Source organism: Salmo salar, chromosome ssa21, assembly GCF_905237065.1.
Source record: "Salmo salar chromosome ssa21, Ssal_v3.1, whole genome shotgun sequence".
NCBI classification, from domain to species: Eukaryota; Metazoa; Chordata; class Actinopteri; order Salmoniformes; family Salmonidae; genus Salmo; species Salmo salar.
The window spans coordinates 7375951-7394222 of NC_059462.1; the positions used below are offsets into that span (position 1 = coordinate 7375951).

Below are 18272 nucleotides of genomic sequence, written 5' to 3' on the forward strand. Positions count from 1 at the left end.
ATCTCCTGTGTCACTGTTCCCAGCCTGACCACTATCAAATACTCCTGCTGTTCTTCACCCAGAGACTGCAGACACCCCATTACACTTTCTGGCGCCTTCTGAGAGCCAATGGAAGCCTTAGAAAATGTCACGTTATAGCACAGATGCTGTATTTTCAATAGAGATGCTACAGAAGGACAATAAATTGTCAGACAGGGCACTTCCTGTATGGAATCTTCTCAGGTTTTTGGCCTGCCATATGAGTTCTGTTATACTCACAGACACCATTCAAACAGTTTTAGAAACGTTAGAGTGTGTTCCATCCAAATCTACTAATTATATGCATATTCTAATTTCTGGGCAGGAGTAGTAACCAGATTAAATTGGGTACGTTTTTATCCGGCCGTGAAAATACTGCCCCCTATCCCAAACAGGTTAACCTGTCTCCTCACCTTCATCTACACTGATTGAAGTGGCTTTAACAAGTGACATCAATAAGAGATCATAGCTTTCACCTGGATTCACCTGGTCAGTCTATGTCATGGAAAGAGCAGGTGTCCTTAATGTTTGTACACTCAGTGTAACCTAACTATGAGTCAAATTGTACGTTCAAATTTAAAGCATCTGCTTAAAATGACCATGTTAATACATTATTGTTAGTGTATCAGCTGTAGTGATACAGTGTGTGACTTGCCTCTTCCAGATAACTGAAGCATTGACGTGGTTCAGAGTGATGGTGATGCTGAATGACAGGTTCTCCTGGACATAGACTATGTCTGGCTTATCAATGATCACCGGACCCTCCTGAAGATATGGACCTTGGAAGAAATTAAATCTCTTTAAAACGGATAGTTCATCACATTTTAAAAACGACATATTTGTTCCATGCCTTGTCAGCAGTCTTTGGACAAGGAGAGAGTACAATCCATGCTTACATGTTGTTAAACCTGCCCTTGCCAGCAACCACTAATATAGGCATCATGTCATCAATTCATGTTGCCCTCATTTGATGACTCATACCTCTGTTGACAAGTTGCACTGGGTCTGTGGACGGAGAGGGTTTGCTAAAGGCCTTGGTGGTGATTGACAGGACCCTGAAGGCATAGCAGACTCCTTTGGAGCAGCTGGTCACTGTGTAGCAAGGGTCTTTCAGACTGGACACTATGATGGTCCACTGGATCGAGCCCAGCTCTTGTTGTTGGATGGCATACGTCAACGTGTTTGGATCTGCAATGGCAAACATACATTTTTGATACGTGTGAATACATGTAGACAGAGCATAACCTTGACCTGTTGGAATGGCATTCAAACAGAATTCACTTGAACATGTACTACACTGAAGAAAAATATAAATGCAACATGAAACAATTTCAAAGATTTTACAGAGTAACAGTTCATTTAATCAGCGTCTCGTCCCGTCAGCGGGATCAAAATCCAGGGAAAACTCCTAGCGACATTAGCATAACGAAATTTAATATATATATTTTTTCAAATATAGGACTGTCTCATATCGTTTTATAGATACACCTCTCCTGAATCGACCCACATCGTCCGATTTCAAAAAGGTTTTACAGGAAAAGCAAATCATTAGATTATGTTAGAGGAGTCCATCGTAAAAGCAGCAACATAGCCATTTTCCGACCAACCACATGCATCACAAATAACCAAAAAACAGCTAAATGCAGCACTAACCTTTTACAAACTTCATCAGATGACATACCTAGGACATCATGTTACACAATGCATGCATTCTTTTGTTCAATAAAGTTCATATTTATATATGAAAACAGCATTTTACATCGGCGTCTGACGTTGACTAACTATTTTCCCGTCAAATGCAATCCGGGGAATCAGAGCTACAATTTACTGAATTACTATTCGAAAACATGTTTAAAATGTAATATTGTCATTCTAAGATTTATAGATGAATATCTCTTGAAAGCACCTGTCATACCAGATTTAAAAAATAACTTTACTGGGTAATCACACTTAGCGATAAAAGGGGATGCGATACTCAGAAAATGAGCTAGTAAATACAGCTCGGCGCCATCTTGGAACAATCGCATATCACATCTAATGTTGTATAATATTGTCAATAATCCCTTACCTTTAGTTGTCTTCATCAGAAAGCACTTCCAGGAATCCCAGGTCCACAACAGATGTATTTTCGGTCGAAAAAGTCCATCCTTTATGTTCCATTAGCTTGCTGTTAGCGCGTCTGAAGGCTGTATCCAAATACTCTCCCGGGCGCGCCACAGCCGTTTCGAAATAAAACATTTTTTTCCCATTCAAACGTTGTATAACATAAATCTTCAGTGCCTGTTTCAACAAGAGAGCCAATAAGATTCGAGGGGGATGATTGCATTGTGTTTCAAACCGTTTCCAAAGGTGGGGGTAGACAGGGCCGCCGGCGTCATAATGGTGATGGCCCTCCCCCTGTGACCAATTTCCAACGCGTCTCATTCACTGAGCTTCGACAGTAGAAGGCTCAAAACACTTTGTAAAGACTGGCGACATCTTGTGGAAGCAATAGGAAGTGCTCAATGAACGATATCTCACGGTGTGAATAATAGGCAACGACGTGAAGTTGAGTCCACAATTCAGAATTCCATTTCCTGGTTCAATCGGTCTCGGGGTTTTGACTGCCATATGAGTTCTGTTATACTCACAGACACCATTCAAACAGTTTTAGAAACTTTAGGGTGTTTTCTATCCACAGGTATTAATTATATGCATATCCTAGCTTCTGAGTCTGATTAGTAGGCCGTTGAAAATGGGCACAAATTTTTTCCAAAATGCGCTGTGGCACCCCCTATCGTAGGGTAACGTCAATTAAGGAAATCAGTCAAATTAAATTAATTCAGTAGGGCCTAATCTATAGATTTCACATTACTGGAAATACAGATAAGTATCTGTCAGTCACAGATACCTTAAAAAAAAGAAAGAGCTGTGGATCAGAAAACCAGTCAGTATCTGATGTGACCACCATTTGCAGAGTGACACATTACCGCATAGAGTGGATCAGGCTGTTGATTGTGGCCTGTGGCCGGTGGAATGTTGTCTCACTCCTCTTCAATGTCTGTGTGAAGTTGCTGGATATTGTCAGGAACTGGAACACGCTGTCGTACATGTCGATCCAGAGCATCCCAAACATGCTCAGTGGGTGACATGTCTGGTGAGTATGCAGGCCATGGAAGAACTGGGACATTTTCAGCTTCCAGGAATTATGTACAGATCCTTCCGACATGCCCGTGCATTATCATGCTGGAACATGAGGCGATGGTGGCAGATGAATGGCACAACAATGGTCGTCAGGATCTCGTCATGTGCATTCTGTGCATTCTAATTGCCATCGATAAAGTGCATTTGTGTTCATTGTCCGTAGCTTATGCCTGCCCATACCATAACCCCACCATCAGGCACTCTGTTCACAATGTTGACATCAGCATTGTGCTCGCCCACATGTCTGCCATCTGCCCGGTACAGTTGAAACCAGGATTCATCCGTGAAGAGCACACTTCTCCAGTGTGCCAGTGGCCATCGAAGATGAGTCTTTGCCCACTGAAGCCAGGTAAGACGCAGAACTGCAGTCAGGTCAAGACCTTGGTCAGGATGACGAACAAGCAGATGAGCTTCCCTTAGACGGTTTCTGAAAGTTTGTGCAGAAATTCTTTGGTTGTGTGTATGGAACATTTCTGGGATCTTTTATTTCAGCTCATGAAACATGGGACCAGCACTTTAAATGTTGTGTTTATATTTTAGTTCAGTATAGAACTTTTCCTGTACTATGAAAATGGATATGATACCTCCAGCCTAATCTTACTCAATATTCTTAATCAATAAATGATTCACCCTGGTGCCGTATCCTTTGATTATAAACTTGGTAATACCAAATACATTAAATATATACATCATTCTTCACTTCATTTTTCATCGGGTGCTGTTACAACTGTCTAGAAGCTAGCTCTTGAAATACAGGGAACCATGGTTCCACAATCCACATTATAATGAATAATAGAAATGCTAGTGAAATGAAAATTACCAATAGAGGGATCCAGCCTCCGGGGTTTCTTCCAGCTCAGGGTGATAGTCTTGCCAGTAACCGCCTCTATTACTGGTGGCCCATCTGGAGGGTCTGGAAGAACATCTGAAAAGAACCAAACAGTAAGTGTTTAACACCATAAGTGTTCATATCGTGTTTCTAACAAACCTGCAAATCTTTGATAAAATGTATATCCTCCTATTCATATAGGACTAACTTCTTGAATAGGAGGATATACATTTTATAATAGATTTGAACATTTGTTAGAAACGTTTGTTAGGGCTGCAGTCCAAACACATAATTTTTTACCCTCTAAGCCCTCGTGCTAGCAACTTTCCCTCGGGGGAATCCCCATCGAACATGGATGCAGTTTGATTGCCATCTTAAGTGGAGGTTCAATTCACTAACGTTGACCCCTCTGCCCTCAATTTTGCTAGAGGGAGCGAGTGAAACTCTGAAACTCATCAGTCTATTCATGTTCTGAGAAATGAAGGCTATTCCATGTGAGAAATTGCCAAATAACAAGATCTCGTACAACGCTGTGTACTACTCCCTTCACAGAACAGCGCAAACTGGTTCCAACCAGAATGTAAAGAGGAGTGGGAGGCCCCAGTGCACAACTGAGCAAGAAGACAAGAACATTAGAGTGTCTAGCTTGAGAAACAGATGCCTCACAAGTCCTCAACTGGCAGCTTCATTAACCTCTCTAGGGGGTGTGGGACGGTAGCGTCCCACCTGGCCAACATCCGGTGAAATTGCAGAGCGGCAAATTCAAATTAAATTACTATAAATGTTTAACTTTCATGAAAGTGTAGTACATCAAAATAAAGCTTAACTTGTTGTTTATCCAGCCGCTGTGTCAGATTTCAAAAAGGCTTGCGATTATCTGAGGACAGCGCTCAGCAGACAAAACATTACATACAGTTACCAGCCAAGTAGACTAGTCACGAAAGTCAGAAATAGCAATAAAGTGAATCACTTACCTTTGATGCTATTCATATGTTGCACTCACAAGACTCCCAGTTACACAATAAATGTTTGTTTTGTTCGATAAAGACCCTCTTTATATCCAAAAACCTCCATTTTGTTTGCGCGTTTTGTTCAGTAATCCAATGGCTCAAATGCGGTCACAAGAGGCAGACGAAAATTCCAAATAGTATCCATAAAGTTCGTAGAAACATGTCAAACGATGTTTATAATCAATCCTCAGGTTGGTTTTAGCCTAAATAATCAATAATATTTCAACTGGACAATAGCGTCGTCAATATAAAAGAAAAACAAGAAAGGCACACTCTCGGTCGCACACAGGAACCAGCTCTGGGGACATCCCACTATCCACTGACTCAATGTGGTCATTCTCCCTCATTTTTCAGAATAAAAGCCTGAAACAATGTCTAAAGACTGTTCACATCTAGTGGAAGCCATAGGGAACAGAATCTGGGTCCTATCCCTTTAAATGGTGGATAGCCTTTCATAGGAAAAACAGCCATTTCAAAATAATGGCACTTCCTGGATGGATTTTCCTCAGGTTTTCGCCTGCCATTTCAGTTCTGTTATACTCACAGACATTATTTTAACAGCTTTAGACACTTGGGAGTATTTTCTATCCAAATCTACTAATTATATGCATATCCTAGCTTCTGGGCCTGAGTAGCAGGCAGTTTACTTTGGGCATGCTTTTCATCCGGAGGTGAAAATAGTGCCCCCTACCCTAGTGAGGTTAAATAGTACCCGCAAAACACCAGTCTCAATATAAACAGTGAAGAGGCGACTCTGGGATGCTGGCCTTCTAGGCAAAGCTGCAAAGAAAAAGCCATATCTCAGACTGGCCAATAAAAAGAAAAGATTAAGATGGGCAAAAGAACACCGACACTGAACAGAGGAAGATTCTAAAAATTGTTATGGTCAGACGAATCTAAGTTTGAGGTGTTCGGATCACAAAGCAGAACATTCGTGAGATGCAGAAAAAAATAAAAGTTGCTGGAGGAGTGCTTGACGCCATCTGTCAAGCATGGTGCAGGCAATGTGATGGTCTGTGGGTGCTTTGGTGGTGGTAAAGTGGGAGATTTGTAGGAAGCAAATCTCTTCAGATTACCTCAACAAATTGACAACTAGAATGCCAAAGGTCTGCAAGGTTGTAATTGCTGCAAATGGAGGATTCTTTCATGAAAGCAAAGTTTGAAGGACACAATTATTAATTCAATTAAAAATCATTATTTATAACCTTGACAACGTCTTGTCTATATTTCCTATTCATTTTGCAACTAATTTCATGTATGTTTTCATGGAAAACAAGGACATTTCTAAGTGACCCAAAACTTTTGAATGGTAGTGTAAATGACATTGATGTTAGCATTGGCAAATTGGCTGAGTCTCATAGTAAAACTAGCTAGCCAGCTATGGGTGACAGTAGCTAGCTACCTGACTGGAGTGCTAGCTAGCTACGTTAGCTTGCTAGGTACATTAATAGCTTTAGGTTGGTTGTTTTTAATCTCAATTTCAAGATTTCCACCATTGAAATTGCCTCTCCGATCATCACTCTCCCTCGCTTGGGTAAGGTACACTCGGTTGTGACGATGTAAAACGTAATTTAAGGACTGAGGGTTTAGGGCCGAGGGCTGTCTACTTTGTATTTGGACTGCAGCCCAGGTCCCCTATTCCATCAACACTGTAATTAAAGTTAATGAGGAATGGTAAAATGACCCTCTTGTGCATGCATCAAAGTATGCTGAATCCCAAATCGACCTCTAGCCCATAAACACTTGGCAAGGTGCGCCCAATATGGCAAAAACTCCACCCAGTCGAGGCAAAGCAAGGCAAACCTATGTAATTGCTGTGTTGCTTAAACCTATCAGATCCTTTCAGATCTACAGGAGTGCCATGGGGGTAGGGGCTATAGTTGTTGATTTGGGATTCAGCAACAGACTAGACTCTCTTGAGGCCGTCATTGTAAAAAATAATTTGTTCTTAACTGACTTGCCTAGTTAAATAAAGGTTACATTTAAATTAAATTAAATTAAAAAAGGATTCTATTGACAAAGTTGATCAAATGTCAACTGACTCAACATGGCTGGAATTTAGGCAGTATGAGGCCCATACATGCGCATGACAAGTCTTACAACGCATTATACATTTAACATAGTGCATTAAAAATTTAGGCTTTGTTGGATTCGGGGTAAACATTGAACATTGTTATACGCATAAGCATAGTATATAAAGGAGTGGAAGAGACAGGTTTTTATGTCAGTTAATGGTTCTCTCTAGAAAGACAGCTGGCTTTGGAATGTGTTGGGTGGACGGGAGGAGGTCAACCTATTACCCTCTTCTTTTCGAACCATAAGATGTAATTATTGGAGAGAAGGAGGAGTGCCTAAAGTGGAGTGTATATATATTTGTAGTGGTGGAAACATGTCTTTGTCTGAACACAGCTGTGTCGAGCCTTTGGGAAGAATTAAACTTGGTTAAGCTTCACTAGTGTCCGTGGGTTATTTACTCAGAAAAATTAGAACCGAACAGCTTGAAGTAAGTATTAACAAAAAGTAATCTGGGATTCCTCACCAGTCACATATAGATGGGCATAGCAAGTGGCCTTGCCCACCTTGTTGGCGATGACACTCTTGTATACCCCTCCGTGAGCATGGCAGACAGAGCTGATGACCAGGCTGTGGATGTCTCTGACTGGAAGAGAGGAACAGCACAGGGGTGAGTTTCCCAAAGTGCATCATAGCGTTAAGCTAATCATAATATCCTGCTGAAAGTCCGTTGTTAGCTTTGAAGATGTTTCCCAAAAACCATTGCTGTACTACAACTGATTAATCGAATATAGGAACTTTATCTATAAATTATGGTGCATTTAATTTTGGACAAAGTTTGGACAATTTTACAAAATATTGTGATGCGCTAGTGTATGAAAGTCGCAGTTGGACTTACAGTTGAAGTCGGAAGTTTACATACACTTAGGTTGGAGTCATTAAAACTCATTTTTCAACCACTCCACAAATTTCTTGTTAACAAACTATAGTTTTGGCAAGTCAGTTAGGACATCTACTTTGTGCATGACACAAGTCATTTTTCCAACAATTGTTTACAGACAGATTATTTCACTTATCATTCAGTGTATCACAATTCCAGTGGGTCAGAAGTTTACATACACTAAATTGATTGTGCCTTTAAACAGTTTAGAAAATTCCAGAAAATGATGTCATGGCTTTAGAAGCTTCTGATAGGCTAATTGACATAATTTGAGTCAATTGGAGGTTTACCTGTGGATGAATTTCAAGGTCTACCTTCAAACTCAGTGCATCTTTGCTTGACATCATGGGAAAATCAAAAGAAATCAGCCAAGACCTCAGAAAAAAAACTGTACTAATCTCAACTCACACTGTGTCAATTTCCTGTCCTCCATGCTGTCGATCTTCTTGCCATTGTGGAACCACACAATGGTGGGGTACGGCAGGCCGGCCACCTTGCACTTGAGCACGGCCTCCGTGCCCTCAATCACGTCCAGGTCGTACAGTGGCTTGACAAAGTCAGGCATGGTAAAGCGCTCAACCTCGTTGACCAGCACCTCAGGCTCCTCCGGGATGGATGGCATCTTCTCTAGCTTCGCCCTTTGAAGGGAGGAGAGCAGGGAGGGAGGGAAATGAAAGAGAGGGAGGGGTTAGAAAGAGAGAGAGAACAACTTGTTGAATGTGCTTAATATGGATTGTGAAATCAAGGCTAGATTATTACATTTTGTATTTAGACAGTGAAGCTAAAACTTAAATTGTCTCCATTCTCCAGCATTTGATCAATAAGATCAATATGACACAATAGTAGAGAATGTTTTATTTGAGGGGATTTTCATACATACACTACATGACAAAAAGTATGTGGATACCTGCTTGTCGAACATCTCATTCCAAAATCATTGGCAATACTATGGAGTTGGTCCCCCCTTGGCTGCTATAAAAGCCTCCACTCTTCTGGAAAGGCTTTCTACTAGATGTTGGAACATTGCTGTGGGGACTTGCTTCCATTCAGCCACAAGAGCATTAGTGATGTTGAGCCCTGATGTTGGGTGATTAGGCCTTGTTTGCAGTCAGTGTTCTAATTCATCCTAAAAGTGTTCGATGGGGTTGTGGTCAGGGCTCTGTGCAGGCCAGTAAAGTTCTCCACACCAATCTCAACAAACCATTTCTGTATGAACCTCGCTTTGTGCACGGGGCATTGTCATGCTGAAACAGGAAAGAGCCTTCCCCAAACAGTCTAGAATATCATTGCATGCTGTAGTGTTAAGATTTCCCTTCACTGGAGCTAAGGGGCCTTGCCTGAACCATGAAAAACAGCCCCAGACCATTATTCCTTCTCCATCAAACTTTACAGTTGGCACTATACATTGGGGCAGGTAGTGTTCTCCTAGCAACCGCCAAACCCAGATTGGTCTGTCGGACTGCCAGATGGTGATACATGATTCATCATTCATCACGCGTTTCTACTGTTCCAGATTCCAATGGCTGCAAGCTTTACACCATTCCAGCCGACAGTCGGCATTGCGCATGGTGATCTTAGGCTTGTGTGCAGTTGCTTGACCATGGAAACCCATTTCATAAAGCTCCCAACGAACAGTTATTGTGCTGACGTTGCTTCCAGAGGCAGTTTGGAACTCGGTATTGAGTGTTGCAACTGAGGACAAATCATTTTTACGCGCAATGTGCTTCAGCACTCGGCGGTCTCATTATGTGAGCTTGTGTGGCAGGGAGTACCAGTTCGCAGCTGTTCGCAGCCGTTGTTGCTCCTAGACGTTTCCACTTCTCAATAACAGCACTTATAGTTGACCGGGGCAGCTCTAGCAGGGCAGAAATTTGACGAACTGTCTTGTTGGAATCCTATAAACTGACTTTTTGGTATCAAAGTTCCATGTTGAAAGTCACTGAGGTCTTCAGTAAGGCCAATCTACTGCCAATGTTTATGTATGGAGATTGCATGGCTGTGTGCTCGATTGTATACACCTGTCAGCAACCAGTGTAGCTGAAATAGCCTAATTTACTAATTTGAAGGGGTGTCCACATACTTTTGTATATATAGTGTATATGCTTTACCACTTAGACATAAAATTAGGGAAGACCGGGGACAAAATGTATTGTATTGAATTTGACTCTATTGTTCAGAGACCCCTTGAAATAGGGCGGTCATTTTTTTATATAAGAAACTTACATCTGTCTCAATCATTCATACACTTTTTTTTGCACTAACTCTGTTGCACTGACTCGATGCACACACACTGGACTGGACTCGATACCCACACACTCACACATACTTACACTGACACCCCAACACACACACTGGACTCCACCCACACACTCACACATACTTACACTGACACCACAACACACACACTGGACTCTACCCACACACTCACACATACTTACACTGACACCCCAACACAAACACTGGACTCTACCCACACACTCACACATACTTACACTGACACCCCAACACACACACTGGACTCTACCCACACACACACTCACACATACTAACACTGACACCCCAACACACACACTGGACTCTACCCACACACTCACACATACTAACACTGACACCCCAACACACACACTGGACTCTACCCACACACTCACACATACTTACACTGACACCCCAACACACACACTGGACTCTACCCACACACTCACACATACTTACACTGACACCCCAACACACACACTGGACTCTACCCACACACTCACACAGCAAAAATTGGAGTGTTGAAATTTCAGGGTTAAACATTTCTGAGTTGATTTTTACTCCCAGAGTGTAATTTTAACACATTCTGATTTAAATGGTGTTCAGTGTTGGAGTTATTTGACAGATTTGATGCGGTCAGTGTTAACCCAACTCCGCAGAGATGTAATTAAGCTCCGCCCATGCATTTCACTTCTTCGGTTGGAGACAGAGGAGACAAGTCGGCGCCATTTTCTCCCTCCCATGCAGTACTACACGGTAAGTGCAATTAACTCAAACTTACTGAAACAATTATAAATTGATGCTGAGAATTTCAGTATGAACAATGAAACATCTACAGAGAATATATGCCTAACAAAACCGTGTTTGTTGCCAGGTCTGAGCAGCAAATTTGTCCTGGTGATTAGTTAGCTAGAAGTGTATGGTAAGCTAGCTAACAGTTTGTTACTTAAACCGTCTCCAACTTTATCAATGATGATTTATTGAAAGGAAAAACAAAGCGTTATGTTTTTTTACTGTATAAAATCTTGTTTGAGGCTGGAGCTAACGTCTTTTTCCCCCCTTCACTTTGAACATCAAAGGGGCCGCAAACAACACGTCCCAACATGCAGACGGTGTTTCACGTGTTGGCTGTGTGACCAGCGTACACTGTATTTGGTGAACCATCAGATTCTATGACCTGCAGTGTTGGAAAAAGTACTCAGATAATTTACTTAAGTAAAAGTATATAAGTATTACCAGTTAATTGTACTGAAATTACTAAGTTAAAGCTAAAGTACAAAATTAGCAGAAAAATCGGGCTGTGACTGATATTTAACATTTATTAAACATTTATTAAACATTTAAGTGCTTCATTAAATACTGATGAGTCAATGCATAAGCAGCATTTTAATATCTCAGTCACAGCGCGATTTTCTGAAAATTTGTACTTTTTCCAACAGTGCAGGTCACAGAATCTGATGGGTCACCAAAAATGGTGTAACACTGTCGACTTAGCTTTAATCTTTATCGTTCTTCCTTTAAATGTTTATTTACTTTGTCAAACTTCCTTGCATGTCTCAGTCAAAATGCTGGTCCAGGTGAAGTACAGCCAACAGCAGAAATATGTGAAGCTGGATGAGGATGAAGGACGGTTTGACTTTATGCAATTCCATGAAAACGGTTAGCATGGCTTAGGAAAAAGGTTTTAAACCACACCCATGTTCTTTTAAAAGCTTGTTGTGCAAGCTCCTTAAAGTTGTCGATTCTGATTTTCTTTACATGCCTTTATCAGACTCTTTTATACGGTAAATGGGGTTAAATTGCTAATCATTTTCAGTTCTGTAATGTGTGCTTCATAGAGTGTAAAGTATTAATATACACCAAAACAGTCAATAAAAAAGCCAATCATCAATTTGGACTTAAGAGGGAATGGGTTATGTGAGGGAAAATGCTCTAGGTCTATTTAAGGCTTATACAGTGTGTATTCAATGTGAAGAGTTATTGGCTGTGAGGCAAGAAACAGTGCTGACTTCAAAGGCACATTCAGTTTGACCTTACTATCTTTTCCAGTCATCGAGAGATTTTTCCTGCCACCTGATGCAAAAGTTATATACAAGGATGCAACAGGGACAGAAGTTGATGCAGAAATATTCAGCGACCTCGTTGGACAAGGCAATGTGCTGCTGACACTATTCTCAGATCAGGGTGAGATATCAAGGCAGGTATAATAAAGGACTTTACACCTTACATAATATAATTATTTGCATTTTTTTCTATTCCTTTAGAATTCTCTGATTTCTCCTTGTCTTCTGCTTCTGAGACATCTGACTCAAGCTTCAGCTCAAGTGCATCAACTATAATCCTAGATGATGTCCCTAGCAAGAGACAAAGAATTGAGGATACACATGATGCTGTGTCTGCTGAACAGGTTTCTTAATGCTTTCAAATTTTTTCACTCTGAGTCTCTAGAAAAGCTATTTATCACCATATTTTGTATTGTAATGTTTTTGTTTTTTATTAGTTGATTGAAGCTGTGCTAAGAGGCAAGTCTGGGGGTGAAGAAGTACTACAGGAGTACCAAACAACAGAAACCCTAACAGATGCTGCAAGAAGAAAAATGGTTAACATCCTGGTGGCTCACAAGATTGACAATAATGGGTATGTTTGTTTCACATTGTTTTTATTTGTACCAGATAACTGCATGGCCATTGCATAAATGTACTAATTTAATATCTCCTCTCAGGCACCGCCCCACTAAAGCAATCAGAGAAGATTATGCGCGTGGGATAGTGATGTTGTTCCCTTCCCTCAAGGATCCATACTCCAAGAAGGGCTATGTAATAGGCATTATTATTGTTAACTCTTTCATGTCATGTTGTGACACAAAACTGTGTGGATGACATTGATATTTGAATTCCGTGAGATTTCTCATGAGCCTGGTATGACAACGCATTTGTTTTCTTTTTTCCATTTCAGGAACACTTCTATGATGCTGCATGCAGCACAGGATACATTTCTTGGCGTCTGAAAACAGTCCAGAGGAAGATTCGTCGCGGATCTGCACTGCCACCAAATAGCCCAATTGACTTTTCTCCAGGGGGCCCAAATTTCCAAAGGACTGTTAATGTTGAAAGGCAGCTTGATGGTGATGCTTGCCAAGAGGCCATGTCTTTGCTCAACCATACCACAGACAATTCCCTGATTTTCCAGAAGATGAGAGAGACCTTTCAGCACCGTCAGAAGCTCGTTAATGACCCAGGCAGAAGTGTTGATATCCTCTCCAGCTTCCCAAGATTCCTGGATACAAAAGGATTGGTAAGTTTGGGATGAGATGTTTAGAATGGCTTGAAATTTGAAAGTATTTCCTGAAGTAGTAGTAGTTTAATATCTTCTTTCTTAAAGGTGGACCAAGACTTCACTCTCCTATTTGATGGCGACACATCCTCCAGGCTTCTTCAGAAATGGGATTTGTTCAAGCCAAATGTCATAAAAGAGGCTAAGCGGCTCACCTCAACACCAGAGTTGCGTCGCTTGGTGCAGTCAGCTGAAAGTCCCCCAAGAAGTGATCTTGATGAGCCAACAAGTGAGTTGTTTTTTGTTTTTTTATAAATTTGCTATAATTGCAGTTAAATTATAACTGCAATAATATTTCATTTGTTTATTCTGTGTATCTCTGAACGTTGATCTGATTTTTGGGATAAATGTGACTAATAGATGGATGACTGTTTAAAACCTTCTCATAATGCCTCCCTGTTCTCATTCAAACTTTAAAAGTATTACATTTGAAGAGTTTTCAGTTAATTCTTGTGACTCTTTGTCCTCAGCCTACGACCAAGAAATGGCTTCCCTGTTGTTGCTGTTACATCTCCTTCCACCACCTCCAGGGGGACTGAAGTCTCCAAAAATTAGTGCATGTGATGCAGTTGAGACTTGTTGTCTTTCATAAGGTAATTATATTATTAACGTGATTATAATAATTTGTCACGTCACCTTCTTAGCCACATATGTAAATGAGGGTTGTTAAAAAGTGGATGGAATTGTAATTAAGTCTTCATTCCCATCTTGCACTAGCCAATGAAAAGCTGTTTGAATAATCACTTCTATAATGTAGTTTTCTCTGGCTGCACATTATTCTTGTCTAATTTTCAGTTTTCTGATCTCAACCCTAGTCATGCTGCAGTTTGGAGGAGCATCTCCGCAACCAGCAGGGTCGTCAGCCGTACCTCCTCGCTGTTGGGTGTCAGAAGAGCAAGATTGAGAGCTTCTACATCACAATGGATAAGCGTCTCATCCCATGCAAGGCAAACCGCTTAATTCATTGAAGTATTTCCATGATTGTAACAACTATTCATTTGATATCATGCATGATCTTCTTGAGGGTGTGGTTCAGTATGAGATCAAATTGCTTTTTGGATATCTCACGCAACACTTTATGTCAGAACAGGACTTGCTTTCCAGGATTTATTGTTTTGATTATGGATTTTTAGAATGAAAAAATCGTCCTACAAAGATTATTTTGGAGAGTGTTGGCAATGGCATTGGTTTGAATTCTATTCCGACATTGTGTCTTGTGAAAAACATCCCACTGTTGTTTGGTGACATTATTCCTGCAGGAAACAAAAACTGGAATTTGTTACTGTTGTTACTTCAAATAATGAACATAGTTTTTTCACCTTCTCTCACTCTAGGTATGACAATATATTTAAAGCATTTGATTGTTGACCACCACAAACTATTTAAGCACTTGTATCCACATAGAAACTTGATACCTAAGCATCATTTTATGATCCATTACCCATCTTCTATAAGGAAAATTGGCCCCTTATTATATACGTGGTGTATGAGGTTTGAGGCCAAACACAAGCTGTTAAAAGATTGTTTTAAAAATGTCAAAAACATAACCAAGTCGCTTGCTAAAAAGCATCAGATGGCCATTGCTTATCACTGGGAAACCTTCACCCTCAAACAAAATGAGTATGGGCCAATTAAATCTTTTCTCTTCAGAGATGAGAATGTCGTCAACAATGAAATGCTTGAAACGATCTTGTCAAAAGATGTTTTCTCAACTAGTTGGGTTAAAGTTGATGGTGTAGAGTATAAAGCTGGACTAGTTATTTGCAGTGCAATGGAAGAAGACATGCCAGTCTTTTGACAAATAAGTGATGTACTTTTGGTTGAAGATCACTTTTTTTTTTACAAACAAGCTATTTACAGAGAATTTTGATGACCATCATCATGCATTCAGAGTATTACGAAGTGTGGAAAGATGTCTACTAAAAATGTCTGAGCTTAAATTTCATAAACCGTTTGATATTCAAAGCTCATACAATGTTTCAGATGAAAGTATGTACATTATACCTTCATTCACAATGTTTTAATTCAACTGACTGCAAGGGAGAAAAGGCACAAATAAATGTTTTTGACAATGATTGTTTATTGTGATTAATTCTTATTAATATAAGTATATATTTAATTAAATAATATTGAATAAATTAACAATTCATTTTAACAGATTTTCAGTGTAGATAATTGACACCTTAGGGAGTGAAATTAACACTACCCAAATAGTTAATAAAAATAAACTCGGAGCAGTGTTAGTTGTCTAATCCCTTAGTGTTACTTTAACTCTGTTTTGCGAGTTAAAGAAGGAACTCTGGCAGAGTGTTAAATGTTTAACTATTTTGAAAGTGTTAATTTAACTCTGGAGAGTGTGGACCTATATAAACCCTCAAAAAGTGTTGAAATCAACTCTGTGGGAGTTAATTCAACACTGGACTTTTTGCTGTGTACTTACACTGACACCCCAACACACACACTGGACTCTACCCACACACTCACACATACTTACACTGACACCCCAACACACACACTGGACTCTACCCACACACTCACACATACTTACACTGACACCCCAACAGACACACTGGACTCTACCCACACACTCACACATACTTACACTGACACCCCAACACACACAGTGGACTCCACCCACACACTCACACATACTTACACTGACACCCCAACACACACACTGGACTCTACCCACACACTCACACATACTAACACTGACACCACAACACACACACTGGACTCTACCCACACACTCACACATACTTATACTGACACCCCAACACACACACTGGACTCTACCCACACACTCACACATACTTACACTGACACCCCAACAGACACAGTGGACTCTACCCACACACTCACACATACTTACACTGACACCCCAACATACACACTGGACTCTACCCACACACTCACACATACTTACACTGACACCCCAACAGACACATAAACACATACTACATACTTCCACACACACATAACACGCGGACACGTGCATACTGATACCACACTCACACACACACACTTTCACAATCGCCACAAACGCAGCTGATACTGTCTTATCTATCCTGTTGCCTAATCACTTTACCCCTACCTACTGTATATGTACATAGCTACCTCAATTACCACGTACACCTGCACATCGACTCGGTACTGGTACTCCCTGTATATAGCCACGTTATTTTTACTAGTTATTGTTATTCATTATTCACTGTGTATTTCTTCCTGGTGTCAATATTATTATTTTTATTTTATTTTTATGTTTAACTCAGCATTGGTGAAGAAGGACCCTTAAGTAAGCGTTGCAATGTTAGTCTACACCTGTTGTTTACAAAGCATGTGACAAATAAAATTTTATTTGATTTAGGTCTGTGCATAAAACGGTCGGATCAAAATATAGATTTTAATCTGAAAAGTCCTGATGTTACATTTTCCCCCATGCCAGAGGCAATTGTAACAGTAACTGGGGTCAAATGTAATGCCTAAGAAATAAACCAAATAAACTCACTTAACTTAAAAAAACATTAATGTTTATGAACTATCATATCATCATAGACATATGTAATGATTTTGCAAGAAATAATTATTTTTATGTATGTAACCAATATTTACAGTAACACCCCTATTTGGTTCGGTTCCTCTCACAATATATTGAATGGTCTAATGGTGCCCAGATCATATATGTTTACAACTTCTTTGGCACTCTACATGATCCCAAGGATATTGAACGTTAGTATTTGTATAATTCATACTATCTTACATTTAATATCCCTTGTTTTCATCATTTGGCTGCTTGACTTTCTCATTTTAACACTGCGTTACAATTCCCCCCAACCCTAGCAGCCATGGCAAAACCTCATGTGCCTAGCAAGAGAAAACAATAGTGACACATGTCAATCATGTCAAAGTTAAGCAAATATAAAGTGATGAAAATTATGTTTGTTTGAATTCTTGGACATTAATGCTCAGGATAGTATTAAAAAGGTACAGCCAGTGGAACAAACTACTTACACACCTAAAAAACAAACACTTGCCCATAAAATGAGCAAATAGTGAGATATTTGGCTGAAACTTTTCAAGCAGGGAGAGAACTTTAATGGGCATGTACTCAGTTTCATTACTCTAGCTAGTTTCTGTTGGGAGAAATTTAAGGTGTTACGATTGCCCCCAGTCTCCCCCACGTTATATACAGTATCTAGTCCCCCCCATTTGAAGAAATCACTTGGAGTATTTGGACAAATTAAATGTGAAAGGAATGTAGGAGAATATAACACAATAGATCTGGTAAAAGATAATACAAAGAAAAACCAGCCGTTCTTTTATATTTTTTTGTACCATCATCATTCAATTTAGATTTTGGCCACTAGATGGAAGCAGTGTATGTGAAAAGTTCCAATGAACGATCGCATTTCTGTTCAAGATGTTGTATTAAGACTGCCCAAATGTGCCTAATTTGTTTATTAATAACTATTCATGTTCAAAATTGTGCACTCTCCTCAAACAATAGCATGGTATTATTTCACTGCAATTGCTACTGTACATTGGACAGTGCAGCTAGATTAACAAGAATTTAAGCTTTCTGCCAATATCAGATATGTCTATGTCCTGGGAATTTTCTTGTTACTTACAACCTTATGCTAATCACATTAGCCTATGTTAGCTCAACCGTCCCGTGGACGGGACACCGATCCCA

The 18272-nt window shown here is 40.1% G+C and overlaps 2 protein-coding genes across 7 annotated transcripts in view; one reads left to right on the plus strand and one right to left on the minus strand.

Annotated features, from left to right (window-relative positions):
* LOC123729586 (striated muscle preferentially expressed protein kinase) overlaps window positions 1-18272 on the minus strand; it is a 39378-nt gene that overhangs the window by 4236 nt on the left and 16870 nt on the right. Inside the window, exons 6-10 of the mRNA XM_045704874.1 lie at window positions 8402-8631; window positions 7580-7699; window positions 4022-4126; window positions 1000-1206; window positions 674-797 (exon numbers count right to left, since the gene is read on the minus strand). Of these exons, the coding sequence (XP_045560830.1) occupies window positions 674-797; window positions 1000-1206; window positions 4022-4126; window positions 7580-7699; window positions 8402-8631 (786 nt within the window). The remainder of the gene's footprint in view (window positions 1-673; window positions 798-999; window positions 1207-4021; window positions 4127-7579; window positions 7700-8401; window positions 8632-18272) is intronic.
* On the plus strand, window positions 10890-15654 carry LOC106581682 (uncharacterized). Of its 6 annotated transcripts, XM_045704440.1 has the most exons (10): window positions 10890-11002; window positions 11807-11905; window positions 12296-12430; window positions 12511-12653; window positions 12747-12883; window positions 12969-13062; window positions 13202-13540; window positions 13628-13808; window positions 14050-14172; window positions 14395-15654. In XM_045704440.1, exons 1-9 carry the CDS (start codon window positions 10927-10929, stop codon window positions 14169-14171), a joined length of 1326 nt encoding a protein of 441 aa, XP_045560396.1. In that variant the 5' UTR covers window positions 10890-10926; the 3' UTR covers window position 14172; window positions 14395-15654. The 6 variants fall into 6 exon arrangements, with proteins under 6 accessions (XP_045560396.1, XP_045560399.1, XP_045560398.1 ...); XM_045704443.1 differs by lacking the exon at window positions 12296-12430; XM_045704442.1 differs by lacking the exon at window positions 11807-11905.